Source organism: Poecilia reticulata, unplaced genomic scaffold, assembly GCF_000633615.1.
Source record: "Poecilia reticulata strain Guanapo unplaced genomic scaffold, Guppy_female_1.0+MT scaffold_125, whole genome shotgun sequence".
In the NCBI taxonomy this organism is placed as follows: Eukaryota; Metazoa; Chordata; class Actinopteri; order Cyprinodontiformes; family Poeciliidae; genus Poecilia; species Poecilia reticulata.
Genome location: NW_007615013.1, coordinates 737,663 through 751,604, shown reverse-complemented (window position 1 = coordinate 751,604; position 13,942 = coordinate 737,663). Strand labels below are relative to the sequence as shown.

The window sequence follows — 13,942 nt, the reverse complement described above, 5'->3', positions numbered from 1 at the left end:
AGAGAGAGAGAGAGAGAGAGAGAGAGAGAGCGGGGTTAATGGAGAAAGCTAGCAGCAGATCTGATCAGTGAGTTGAACTTGCTGGTGCCGCTCAGTGCGCAGCGCAGACTCAGCTCTGCGCTACTTGTTGAACCGGCCTGAAAACTCTCACATCTTTTATTTTTTATATCTGGTCACGTTTTGTCTGAGAGGAAAGAGTTCAGGAACTCTGCGCAGAACTGGATTCCATTTTGGCCGTGTTCGTGCGGCAGCAGCGTTGTTGCATGCGGGGCTTCTGCGGGTATGTTTCAATCTCTCTGCGTTTTCTTTTCTTCTTTTTTATTTTTATTTGTATTTTTATTTCGTGAATCCAGTGTCGCCGCTTGGTTTGCATGAAGAACAGAACCAGAAAGTGACTCTAACGCTCTGCTCTCTGTCTCCAGGTGATCGGAAGCGGCCGCGGAACCTGTTGGATTTTAACGCAAACGGATTTGGGACTGATTATTTCTTTGCTCCGTTTTTTTTTCCACATGAACTTTTACTGAAGAACAGAAATAATTAAATCAGGTTCGAAGACAAAGAGCGAGCGATGGAAGTAAGTGCGGACCAGCCTCGATGGATGAGCCATCATCCCGCGGTGCTGAACGAACAGCATCCCGGCTCTCATCACCCGGGCCTCGGCCACTCGTACATGGACCCTTCGCAGTATCCGCTGGCGGAAGATGTGGATGTACTGTTTAATATCGATGGGCAGGGGAACCACGTCTCTTCGTACTATGGGAACTCAGTCCGAGCCGTCCAGAGGTACCCTCCTCCTCCACCCGGTGAGTCGACGGCCTCTTTGGGGCCTTTTTATTTTTATTTCTTAATCATAATCCAGCTTTTTCGATGATTGTACGCAAAGGCTCTCGGCTGGGTTTCACATTATAATTTGATCCGGACCGGGTTTCAGTTTCTGCTCGTAGTTTACCTCCTTGTGTTCCGTCTAAACACCTGAAACGCGACCTGCCTCGCTAGTGTGAGGACTTGTTGTTTCAGATCAGTTTCTCTGGGCGGCCGCGTGTTTGACGGCGACTCAAAGTTTGTGGAGATTTTTGGGAAATTTGTCCCTCTGATCACATGAACCTCTGAGGCAGCAGCGCCGCATGCAGCCGCTTGTGGAGTTTGTGTAACTTCCTCTACCGCAGCTCGCAGTTTGTTCTGAGGCGTTTGGACAGCAGAGCTGCTGCATCAGGGCCTGTTAGACGGGAAAATGAAGCTTTCTGTTACCTGATATGCTGGAAAATCACATTTTAGATCTTTGATTTGCTGCGGACCGAGCAGGCTGCTGATCTTGTTGTGTCTCCCGCTGCAGGTAGCCAGGTGTGCCGCCCGTCGTTACTGCACAGCTCGCTGCCTTGGCTGGAGGGCAGCAAAGGAATCCCCCCCCACCACAGCAGCTCCCCCTGGAACCTCAGCCCCTTCCCCAAGAACCCGCTTCACCACGGCTCCCCGGCCAGCCTGTCCGTCTACCCCCCGGCCTCCTCCACCTCCCTGTCCACCGGACACTCCAGTCCGCACCTCTTCACCTTCCCCCCGACCCCTCCCAAAGACGTGTCCCCGGACCCGGGCATTTCCACCCCGGGCTCCAGCAGCTCCGGGCGCCAGGAGGACAAAGAGTGCATAAAGTACCAGGTGACCCTGGCCGAGAGCATGAAACTGGAATCAGCTCACAGCCGGAGCGTGGCGTCAATCGGAGCAGGGTCAGCCTCTGCCCACCACCCCATCGCCACATACCCACCCTATGAATACGGCCCCGGCCTCTTCCCACCAAGTAGCCTGATAGGTGGGTCATCTTCTAGTTATGGTTCCAAAACGAGACCAAAAACAAGGTCCTGTTCAGGTAGGCGTGCGTTTATTACATTCCCTTTTGCTCTAACGTTTCCCCAGATTTACAGAGAACCGCAGAGCCATGTTGACCCCGAACCGAGCCTGAGCTCAGGCAGGCCGAGCCGGCCCTCTTTCAGCTCCTCATCTAGTAATAATAATAATAATAATAATAATAATAATAATAATAATAATAATAATAATAATAATAATAATAATAATAATAATAATTGGACATATTTTTTCTAACGGAAATTAATCGGATATTTTCCCATTTTAATAAAAATATTTAAACTGTATTTTCCTTCAGAAAGAATAAAACCCGCCTGGCTCTAATTCAGACAGACAGACAGACAGACAGACAGACAGACAGACAGACAGACAGACAGACAGACAGACAGACAGACAGACAGACAGACAGACAGACGGACCGCGGCTCGCTGCTCTGTCTGCCCGTTTATATGTTCAGGATAATCCCATTACTGTCAGGCCAGCGCGCGCCACTGTCGCTTTGTTGAGCCAGCGCGAGAACCGGAAGCTGCGCCGCGTTGACGGCTGAGCCGCGCTGAGGCGCAGACCGGAGGGGTCTATTATTATTATTATTATTATTATTATTATTATTATTATTATTATTATTATTATTATTATTATGAGAACAGATAAAAAGCCCGTTTTCTGTAATGAGATTAAAATCAGCGGCGAAAACAGTGGATTAGTTGATGCATATCATCGGGATTAAAATGCAAATAAAGATTTTAATTCCAGGATCACTGGAGATAACAGGCATTTACAGAATATTTTCAGATCTTAGGAATACTTATGAGATTTTTCTGCACATTTTCTCCTTTATTTAAAACTGAGGCAGCGGAGCGTCTCTCTCTCTCAGGCCTGGAACCGACGCAGTTCCTGTTTGATTTTTTCTTTCTTTTGTAAAATCAAAAGAGAAAGAGAGAAACGCAGTTTCCCAGGTGCCTGTGTGTGTCTGTCACACATCTAAAGCAGTGTGTGTGTGTGTGTGTGTGTGTGTGAGTGTGTGTGATTTATAAAAAAGGGAAGTGTGGCTGCATGAAAAGGCAGAAAGCTTCTCGCTGATGTTCACAAAGCTTCACTCTCTGCTTTCAAATAACGCGGAGCGGCTGCAGCGCGTTTCAGTTTCAGGGTTCACCGTCATTTCAGAACAAAGCGGAAAAACTCGAACATAAAATATTATTTTTGTTATTAGATGGTGAATGAAAGAGAAATGTTAAACTGTGACATTTTTTAAATGATCCAAAATGTTTCAGGTTGTTTACAGACGTTAACTTTGTGGTTTTAAGGACCTTAAGAAAATTAACAATATGTTTGATGTGCCATTCTCTGTATTATTATTTTTATTGTTATTATTATTGATAATTGAATTCATGTTTTGTCAGAATATTAACGGATTTTTTTCCTGCCAGCCCTGATTATTACATCAACATGATTTTTATATTTCCGCCTCCGCCTGACCCCGTGTCCGTGTTTTTATCTTTTATTTCTATGTGTGTGTGTGTGTGTGTGTGTGTGTGTGTTGTTGTGCGCTCTCCCGCGCGCAGAAGGCAGAGAGTGCGTGAACTGCGGGGCCACGTCCACCCCGCTGTGGCGGCGGGACGGTACGGGCCACTATCTGTGCAACGCCTGCGGCCTGTATCACAAGATGAACGGGCAGAACCGCCCTCTCATCAAGCCCAAGCGGCGGCTGGTACGTTCCTCCACCGACATTTTCCTCTCTGCTGATGACGTTTCCGTCTCTCTCTGTGTTTGTTTCCCCCTCTATCCAGGAAGAAGTAGGCCTATTAGCTGCAGGAAATTGACTCGGCAAGTGCAGGTCTCTGTTTTCAGATACTACCTTAGAAAAAAAATTAATGCATAATCTGAAAATAATACAGATTAATAAAAAAAAAGATTGATTTTGCTGTTTGCAAAAAGGACTCATGTGTATTTTAAGTTGCTTCTTCTGCAGCTGAATGTGGCTGCATGCACTGAGCTCCAGAAAAATAGGTTGAGGTTTCTTCTGTAGGGAAACCCCCTCATGACTTATGAGCTTAAAGGAGTTCCCTAGATTAGTAAAAATAAAAAGTGTTAGGAAGCAATAGGTGACCAGCCCTGCTCTGCCGGCCTCTGGACTTATTCCTCCGGCCTTAATGTGAAAAGCCGACGTCTCAGGGAAGGAATGGAGAGGAAAGGGCTGCCGGATATCTGCGCGGCGCAGATAACGGCGCAGTCAAAACACAGAGGCTGTCCGGAGCCCCGCACGGCCTGCGCTTATTTAAACCCGCTAAAATATCTGTGCGATGCGCAGCGTTTTAATAATTCAATAAATATTTATTTATTCGTGGAGGCCAGAGCTGCACAAATCAGATTTCCAGAAAGGAAAGTAAAAAGGAAAACATGTGAAAGGAATGAAAGTCCGCTGCTCTCTGATTGGTTATTCCCAGCACGCGGCGGCAGCAGCGCTTATTAGGCCAACAGCCGTATAATTGGAAATGCCTCCAGGAGATAATGTAGTCGTTCGCTTTTGGCGTGTCCTCTGCGGTCACCCGTAGGTATTGATTGCTTTTAGAGATTATAACATCAATGTCAAGGCGCTGCTGCTGCTCTCTGTCTTCATCGCTGCCGTTTCTCCTGCATTAACAAACTTTCGCTGTAATTGTTTGACGTTTCAAACATGCAGCTTTTTCCAGAACGGAGGTTGAATCAGATGAACGGCTCCGCGCTGCTTTTATGTCTTCTGTAAATATTTATTCTCTCTGAGTTATGCGCCCCAGGACGCTATTTTTAGAGCCCCAGTGAAAGCAGCTCTTTTTCTGCCATTTCTGTCTTTGTGCTCTTTAAACTATGTTCAGCTTCACTTATATGCATAAAAAGATGGAAAACATATACAGTGAAAATAAAAGCCTTCAGTGTTTTAGAGAGGAAATAACTTGTGCTTTTGATCTGCGATGAAAGGAAATCTGAAGAGTTTGTGCTGCGTTTATTCTCATGTATTTAATGATGTAGTTTGGATTTAAAGGACAGTAGATTCACCCACAACCTGTAAACTAGAGGAAGAGCCGCTGCTTTGTGTGAATCTTGAAGCTGATTGGTTTGTGCTGCGGTCACCTGACTCGTGGTTTTCGTTCAGTCTGCAGCCAGGCGGGCAGGAACGTCCTGCGCAAACTGCCAGACAACGACGACAACGCTGTGGCGGAGAAACGCCAACGGAGACCCGGTGTGCAACGCCTGCGGCCTCTACTTCAAGCTGCACAATGTAAGTAATAAACCTGCTCAGGATCTGCTGCTGAACACACAGCCCTGCTGGATATTTCACCCCCTCATCTTGGACTCTTCTTCCTGTGAATATTTGATCTGACTTGTCCCTGCAGAGAGTTTCCGTGGCGCAGAGATAACAAAACTCACATTTATTGGCAGTGGAGTGAGCTCAACCTGCAGTCTGCCTGCTTTTAAATAATAATTAAAATTAGATTAATTTCTGGGCGGTTTTTCTCTCTCTGGGTGTTTGCACCCTCTTGGTTTCCCCTCTGAACACCAATCTGCCTGATTCGTTTTGGGTCGCTTAGCGCAGGATTTGACATCTACAGGACGGAAACCCCGGGGACTCGTTTATCTCCCCTCTCCTGCACAAAGCTGTCACTTCCAATCAAACCGCCATTGTAGCTCCAGCTAATAATAATAATAAGCAGACTAACTGCTCTCAGGCCACATGTAGGTAATTTCTTCTCCCTCCTCTTCCTCCCCTCTCTCTCATGACAGTTTGCTCAGAGACTCTCCGCTCTCTCTTAAATCACTTTCCCATGTTTCTCTTGGCCGACGGTTCGCCACTGAAAACAGACAGAGAGTGAGCTTTAACACAAAGAAGAAGATGATTTCCCAGCTACTTATTAGCGTCTGAACTGACCCCAACCTCTGAGTCAGTGGCGTAAGAACTGGCGGGGCGCCACGCTGGAGGGGGCGCCAGATATTGGCGGAGTAATTATTTCTAGTTGGTATTTTCTGTATTTAGCAGCTGATTGTGCATTGAAACCCCCAGAAGGAGAGTCTGTTATGTGTCTGCATGCATTTCAGTACTTGGCTGGTTTTGGTTGATTTGAGTAAATCTGGATTTCTGTTGGAGCTCGAATCCTATTCCAGATTCTTGGAGTGAATTCTGGATAGATCTGTCAGGATTAGGATTAATTAGGACACAAACATTAGCATTGAGCTAGCTTGTGTTTGCACCTCCAGCAGCCCCCTCTGGGTCAGGACGGGGTGTAACCGTCTGAGATACTAACAGTATGTCTAGTTTTGACACCTCTGTCGCAGGCTGAGGTTTGACAGGAGGGCTGGGTGTGAACGCCTCGCTGTCTTTTCTCAGGTGGTCAACCGTTTCAGATGTCTGAAGTTTCAGGCATCAAAGAGGAAAGGCTCGCCTGGCTTTACGGAGCGAAGCTCATAGCACCTCCACCGTGTGGAGTCACAGTTTAGAGGAAGAAACCGCGTCACCACAGGAGATCTTTGCCCTCCGATAATCATTGACAGTCAGCTGAAAAACGCCCGGCTTTATTCCGAGAAGGAGTCCCGATCCTGCTTCCAGAGTCTCATCGTCCCGACCTGTAGGTAACGGCAGCTGGAGCCATTTTAGCCAACGCCAAGTGAACAAGGACTTGGCCGGCCGGTCGGCATCGTCTCTGCTTGAATGGCTTCCATCCGTCCCACTTCCATCTTCTGTTTGTCTTCCTCTCTCTGAGGAAACATCACAGCTGCAAATATGTTTCAGCTTAAGATATTAATCTAAATACCAGCCTGAAATGGACGAGTCGAGTTTCTGAAATGCATCAGCTCCAAATTGGTCACAAATGTTTGTTTTTTCATGTTCATATCTCAAGACAAAGTACTAATCTGCCGTCTTTCTGTCTCCTTTCGAGAGCAGATCAACCGACCTCTGACCATGAAGAAGGAAGGCATCCAGACCCGGAACAGGAAGATGTCCAGTAAGTCCAAGAAGAGCAAAAAGTCCCAAGACAGCATGGACGACTTCTCCAAGAGCCTGATGGACAAGAGCAGCTCGTTCAGCCCGGCCGCCCTGTCCCGCCACATGTCCTCCTTCCCCCCCTTCTCGCACTCCAGCCACATGCTCACCACCCCCACACCCATGCACCCCTCCTCCAGCCTCCCCTTCGCCCCCCACCACCCTTCCAGTATGGTGACAGCCATGGGTTAAGGCCCCGGTCACCTCCACGCCCTTCGGTACCTCCGCTCCAGACTCTTCGGTCCGACCCAAGCGGGATCCTTTCTCCTCGGTTCTGTCTTATTTTTATAAAACCCAAGTGTACCTCTGCGATGTAAATGCTTTGCAGACTCGAACTGACTGCGGCGCACTGACCTCCAGGGGGAAGGTTTCTGTTTTTCCAGCGGACGTTTCTCCTCCACCCGCCGCAGCCGCAGCCTCCGCCCGTCATGGAGCTCCATTGTGTATAAAAGCCATTCCTCCACTGCAACGCGCCCAGTCCTGACACCCGCATCTCCTCACCTTCTGCCTGTGAAACAGGACCCCATCCCTCTCTGCTTCCTTTCCTTTCCTCTTGTTCAGCTGAAGAAGAGGACAGACTGGTCATATTTGTACAAATTGTATGAAATACAGTACATTTAATGAAGACTTTTTAATTAAGTAAGAAAAAATGGAAACTTGCCCCTGGGCAGCTAACGACTAGAAGGGTACGAGTCGCAGCAGGTGCAGAGACTCCGCCGAGTCCCGGAGGAGGAAAAGAAGCGAGAGGGAAAGACTTTGAGACAGGGCAGGCCTCAGATTTCGCCTGCATGAAATGTGTCGCATTAAGTTTGCAGAGATCCGGCGCCTCCGGCCGCCGGCCTCTCTCTTATTTTATTAGATTTTTTTCCTTTTTATTTTATTTTTTGGATGTGCTATACGTCTCGGGCAATTGGTTTGTGTTGAAGCGCACACACACACACACACACACACATTGGATCACCTGAAAGACTTTCTTTCTGCCCACAGATTATATGCATTGTGAAAAAAAGTTCCTGTATTTGTTATTTGTATGTATAAATCAGAGTACCAAAAATACGAAAGAAACAAAGATGTAGAATTATTTCTTTATGTTATGCAGACTGAATGGTTGTAAAAAATTAATAATAATCACTAGTGTAAAATATGACTGCTTTTTTGTTTCGTAATTTTTTTTCTTTTTTTTTTGCTCTTTGAAAATAATAAACTAGTTTAATCTCTGTTGACATGTTAGCGCTGTGGTCGAGAGCCGTCTGTTCTGTGTTTCTGTGCTGTGTGATCTCCGGCGCTCTGCACACCCCCACCCACTCACCTGCCCACAAAACCACAACCAGAGACACCCGGCCATATGTATACATACACACTCGCCTCTGTGCTCATATTCAGACACACATGAAGCTGTTCTGCTCCTGTTCTGCTGCTCTGCGTTTGCAGGAACAGCTTCAGGTCAGCTGAGCACAAACAGGAAGACGAGAAATAAACAACAGCGATGGAGGAACAAGTCAAATGGCACGGCTGAAGGCGCTTTTGTCTCATCCTGTTTTTACATAAATACAGATTCGTCCATCTTTTCATGGTTTAAAGCTGCACAGTTTCCTAATATTATTCATAATCGAGCCATGAAATGAAACCTGCGATTTCTATGTAGCATGAGATGCTTCAAGTCTTCAGCTGGGACAGAACAGAGACCTGCATGGATGCAGCTGCAGGTTTTATCCGGTGCATTATTCAGCATTCACATCTGCAAATAAAAACCCTGTCACAATGAAACGTTCTCCTACAAACAGACCAAACCTGCAGCTGAAGCGCTTTCTAACTTCTGCATGCTTAACCCTTCCTGACGTTTTCGGCCTCCGTTGACTCCACAGCAGAATTTTAAGTGTTTCAAACCTCTTTAACCTTTCTAACATCATTATCATACCAGGAATTCACAGGCAGCGTCTGCCACAGATTAATGTACAAACAAGTCCGCACAAAACTGCAGCCGTCGCAGTTTCCTGAGTTTTGTTTCTGCTTGGCGCAGGTCAGTCCGGCTCACTGTGAGCCAGCGTTCATGACGCTTCACTCTGGGCCATCAGGACCAATGAAAGCTTTAACGGTGGAATGATTAAAAATGACTCCATTATAAACCAAGATGACAGTTAAATATTTTAAAATAATGGAATCAGTTCTGTGTTTTTTGCTCCTTTTTTTACTTTAATCTTTTACAAACATCACAAAACGCTGAATTCTTTCACAGCAGACGTTATTTTTCAGCTTTTATGAGATTCTTTAGGAAAACATGTAACTAAACAGTTTTCACTGAAGAGTGAGGCTCAGATTTTAAATGTTAAACCTCCAGTTTGGTGTTTTAAAAACTGATACATTTATAAATCATTTATTTTTCTGTATTTTAATCTATATTTTTATTGCTAGGCTCTCATCTGACCATCATATTGTTGGTATTATACAGTAACCCTACTGTTTTATATAAAAAGCACGTTAAAAATTAAAAATGTGAAAATTGTAACTGAAAACCCGATAAGAGGGCCGTGCCCCGTTTACTCTGACACCCCTGGATAAAATCTGGTCACAGTCTCAGAGGTTAGTGAGATTAGAGAACAAACAGCTTGAAGAACAAGGAAAAGTTCAAGAGGTGTGAAAAGTTTAGAAAGGCAGAAACTTTGACCTTTGATTTATTCAGACATAAAACAGCAGCAAAGAGAATCAAAACGTCGAGTTGACGGATCAACGACAACCTCAGACTCTTTGTCACAGACACACAGCTTGTTCAGTTCTAACTGAATCTGTAATAATCCCAAAGCAGATTCTTAAATGTAAAACAGGAATTAAGTTTTTAGGTGATTATTGGCTGAAAACATGGCAAACAGGAGATCAGCTGAAGGATGAAACACCTTCAGGTTCTTCTGCTGCAGGCGGATTTGACCTCACTGTAGATTCAGGGTCAATTTCACACATTTATTCTGTTTCATCATTAATCTCATATTTTACCACGTCGTTTCCTGTTGTGTTACATATTCTGACATTTTGCTTCACATTCCATCATAATGCATCTCTTTTCAGTTTATATTGAATTGCATCACATTGTCTCGCTTCAAATAATATTTCATAACGGCATGCCATACAGCCTAACGTACTTCACGGTTGACGTCACACTTCCGGGAACTTTGTCGCTGACGGCCATCTTGGAAGCATAATGGCGTTAGACGCCTTGAACAAGCTGTTGGGGATTTAATTTTACATTTTTTCATGAAGATTGCGATGTTTTCTCATGTTGGACGGACTGAAGTTCAGTTTTTACTCGTTTGAGTGAATCTGGCTCGGAAACATCAAGAATCTGCTCCGATCTCTTTTATTCCGGTAAAATCTCTATTTTATATCTGACATTTTGTGAGTGTTTAACTGCATGTTGGAACTATTCTGTTCCTGATTTGCTGCATCTCTGCTGAGGTTAGTTTAGATGCGCTAAGCTAAACCGCTACATGGTTTAGCTTGTAAACCTTGTAGCGGTTTACAAGCTAAACCATCAATACATGGTAACCACTTGCTCTGCCTGCGTCCAGCATCGGTTTAAGATAATAATTTTGAGTAAAGAAGCGATAAATATTAGTGATATTTACTCTTGCACTTACAGCAGACCTAGCAACAATAGCTTAGCTAATGTAGCTTTTGTCTGGAAGCTAAGTGGTGCTACATGTAGCTCATACGGTCAGTATCAGCAGCAGCGGGTTTTGTAGACGCGTCTTTCTCCTGCGCTTTTGTTGGACTTGATGCTCTGGTTCATTATGCTGTGAGCCGTTTTCCTGCCAAGATGGTGGATCCGTGGCGCGGATCACTTCCGGTTCAGACTTGCATCTCATCGTACTGTGTAGCATAGCAGCACTTCTGTTCATGTCATATTTGTAAATGTATTTCTGAAAGTTCTAGATTCTTATATCCGTTGAAATTCTTGTGATTTCTAACATTGACACCTTAAAGGGACAGTACTGTCCAGCACACTGAAGTTAGCTTCACGGGTTATAGAAATGCTGTCATATCAAACATATTGGAGCATTTGGAAGAAATTTGATTTCGAAATTTGACGCCTTGAAATCAGCGTCGATGTTAATGAGCTGCAGAAGGAGCTGCTGTAGCTCGGAGGAGGAGTTTTGTGGAAATGGGCGGAGCTTGGTGACGGCAAGCGTTTAGGCAGGCCTGAGTGGTTGCCATGGAGACTGAAGGATCCTCCAACATGCCTGAAAGAATCAAAGCAACACTCCAGTGTGATTTTAATTTTCAAAGCTGATTTAAAATAGCAGCCGTCCTTTAATGCTAACATGATGTTCCTGCTCTCTGCAACCTGAACGTCTGCAGAACTCACAGCAGGCAGAACCCCGCCCCCCGCAAAACTTCCCAGAAACCCAATATGTGTATGATGGGATGTGTGTTGGTAGGAATGTGAGCAGCAGCCTCCTCCTCGCTCTGCACAACTTCGGTATTCGGCATCATTTGTTTCTGAGCCGCTGTGACCAATCGGGAGATTTGCTCCTGTGTTTTAATAGTGAGGTCACAGGGGCATGTGGGATGAGAATGGAGCAGTGTGTGTGTGTGTGTGTGTGTGTGTGTGTGTGTGTGTGTGTGTGTGTGTGTGTGTGTGTGTGAAGGGATTGAGGAGAGCTCTGCCCTGTGCTGGAACCCCATGACCTCTGGTTGACCTCTGCGGCCGCCAGGGGTGACTGGAGGTGCGGCTCCTGCTCAGGTGAGGACGGAGCGCCGTGTGATCTCGTCTCGGTCGCCCCAAAGCGCTCGGTCTCCCTCTCTTCCTGCGTCTGCCTCTCGTCTTTCAGGTGAGGACGATGACAGATTTGTGGGCGTAATCGGCTCTCGGGGACAGTCCATCTTCGCCGCCGTCTCCAGGTGGGGTCAGGCGCGGGGTCGCGGTCGGGGAGTCTTGTAGCGACTTCGGCAAATTAGCTCATCTTTGAAACAAACGTAAATAAATGTTCTGGTTAAAATTTGGGTTATTTTTCTGCAGACTGAGAGATGATGAGCAGGAAGCAGGAAGTGCTTTCTCCACCCCACCTTCTCCTTCTTTTAAATAGAGTTGGTCAAACCTCCTCCTCTCTTGCCTCAGATATGATCTGCTTTGTTTTCATATGAAACAGAAATGTGTGTTGTTGTTGTAGCCATATTGGTTAGTCGGAGGGACCAATATGTGTCAGTGTGGTCAGGTGTGGGGAAGCAGGTTGTGAGCTGTGGGCTAATGATTCCTCCCCCGCCCCACAATGCAAACCAGAGTCACACCCAGCGCTGCACCAACACTGATCTAGTGAAGCCGATAGGAAACCTGGGAAATGCTGACATGAGGTAAACATTTTAGAAAAGGCAGCAGCTGGAAAACTTGTTTCTTTTCTGGAGAAACATTTTTAAGAAACAGATTTCAGTGAATCTGGGTGTTAAAGTCTGCAGACCGGAGAAGCTTCAAGATGGCTGACGTCTCACCTGTTTTCAGGAATAGATGATTATATTGAGCTGTGGTTGTTTCCGACTCGTCTCTGCTGGTTTGCAGCTGCTTTCAGGGTTTATGTTTAAATGTTAAAGGTGATTCATCAGGTCAGCGGCCTACACAAAACATGTTCGCTACATTTTATACACAAAATCATTCTTGGATGATGAGAGTCTGGCCAGCTGTTTTAGGGCCTCTATCACTTTAAATCCAAAAGGCCACGCCCCCACCTGCTCAATGTTTACACTCTCACGTAAAAATGGCTGCCAACAGATGTGCAACTACACAACCACACATCTTTGAAAAGCAGAAATGGAGCCTTCTGCACAACCAACATGAACACAGCAAGTGCCATTGTGCAGCAAAGCTAAAACTATTGACCGAACATGGCGGAGCTCCTCTGGGGTTGCTAGGTAACGGGGCGGTGGCTGCTGATTCGTTACATTCCTGTCAGTTTGTTTTAAACGCTTTAGTTGATTTTCGGAGCAGTAGAAACACAACAACATTCAAAGTGTGAGTTTTATGTGGCAGATTTCCATTCCTTTGGCCAGAGAAGCTCCGAACTTTATGCCCGGTTGTTTGAATGCCGCCATTTTTTAACCCTTTAAAGTCAACGCAAGCTTGTTAGTTTTTACAGTAGATATCTATTTGTTCTGCTTTTTGTTTTCGTTTTTCTTCTTGTTGCCATCGTCTGTGAAACTTCCTGACGTTAATTAAGCAGAAATCTGAAAAGAAGAGCCGTTGATCATCTCAGTGACACTTTAAGTGGCTCCGATTTGCACTTTTCACCTGCTGCCTCACCGGGGAGGTCAGAGGTCAGGCTGAGCTCTCTGCTTGTGGGGACAAATCTGTGACTTTATCTGTTTCCCCCAGAACCTGACGTCCGGCGGATCCTCTCAGTCGAGACGTGGAGCATTTGGGTTTTTCCGTGGGGATCATGAGAGTGCTGCTGGACGCCTGCGAATGTTTTCCGTCACCTCTCACCTGAAAATGAACCCTTTTAAAATTCCAGTGGAATCTGCCAAACTGACCAGAACCAAAGACTTTCCTGTCGCCACGGGCCAAACGGCGAGCGCCGACTCCACGGTGCCGTCTGAAAACCCAGAGGTCCGTTACTCGTCCTGTCAGACCTGAAGGTTCTTCTTCATGGTCTCGGTGTTTCCAGGGCTGCTGACTCGGGTCAGGTCAGGTCAGGTCAGGTCAGGTCAGGTCAGGTCAGGTCAGGTGTTCAGCTCTGCTGATGCTGCAACTTCATTTTTAATCAGAGTTTCTGCATCATATCAACTTTCCTCCCACCTGCGGATGAAGGAGGACGGCTACGGTTGGTAGTTTTCAGGTCCAGTTTTGTTGCCTAAACAGAAACGAGAACCAAATGGTTCAGTTTTTGTTGTGAAATTGATGCAGAACAGAAAATGTGTGTGTGAGCTGAGGTCTTAAAGGCTCACGTCTCAAAGACAATCAGCACTGTTTTTGCTTTTCTGCTGGACTTTTACAGTTTCTCTGGTTTCGTTGGGTCAGAGCCGCTAACTACCTTCACCAGATCTCAGTCTGAACGTTCTGGGCTTTTATTTTGAAATGCAGTGTATGGT

General features: G+C 45.9%; 1 protein-coding gene across 8 annotated transcripts in view; it reads left to right on the top strand.

Annotated features, from left to right (window-relative positions):
- Positions 1 to 8,101, top strand: part of gata3 (GATA binding protein 3) — a 12,050-nt gene extending 3,949 nt beyond the window's left edge. Inside the window, exons 1-6 of one of the 8 annotated variants that reach the window (XM_008401623.1) lie at positions 7 to 280; positions 423 to 803; positions 1,334 to 1,861; positions 3,420 to 3,691; positions 4,988 to 5,113; positions 6,768 to 6,887. In XM_008401623.1, the coding sequence (XP_008399845.1) occupies positions 569 to 803; positions 1,334 to 1,861; positions 3,420 to 3,691; positions 4,988 to 5,113; positions 6,768 to 6,788 (1,182 nt within the window). In that variant the 5' untranslated portion in view covers positions 7 to 280; positions 423 to 568 and the 3' untranslated portion in view covers positions 6,789 to 6,887. Of the gene's footprint in view, positions 1 to 6; positions 281 to 422; positions 804 to 1,333; positions 1,862 to 3,419; positions 3,692 to 4,987; positions 5,114 to 6,767 lie in introns of those variants that run through there. The other 7 variants (XM_008401618.2, XM_008401616.2, XM_008401624.2 and 4 more) reach the window with 7 other exon arrangements.
- The last annotated feature ends 5,841 nt before the right edge of the window (positions 8,102 to 13,942 follow it).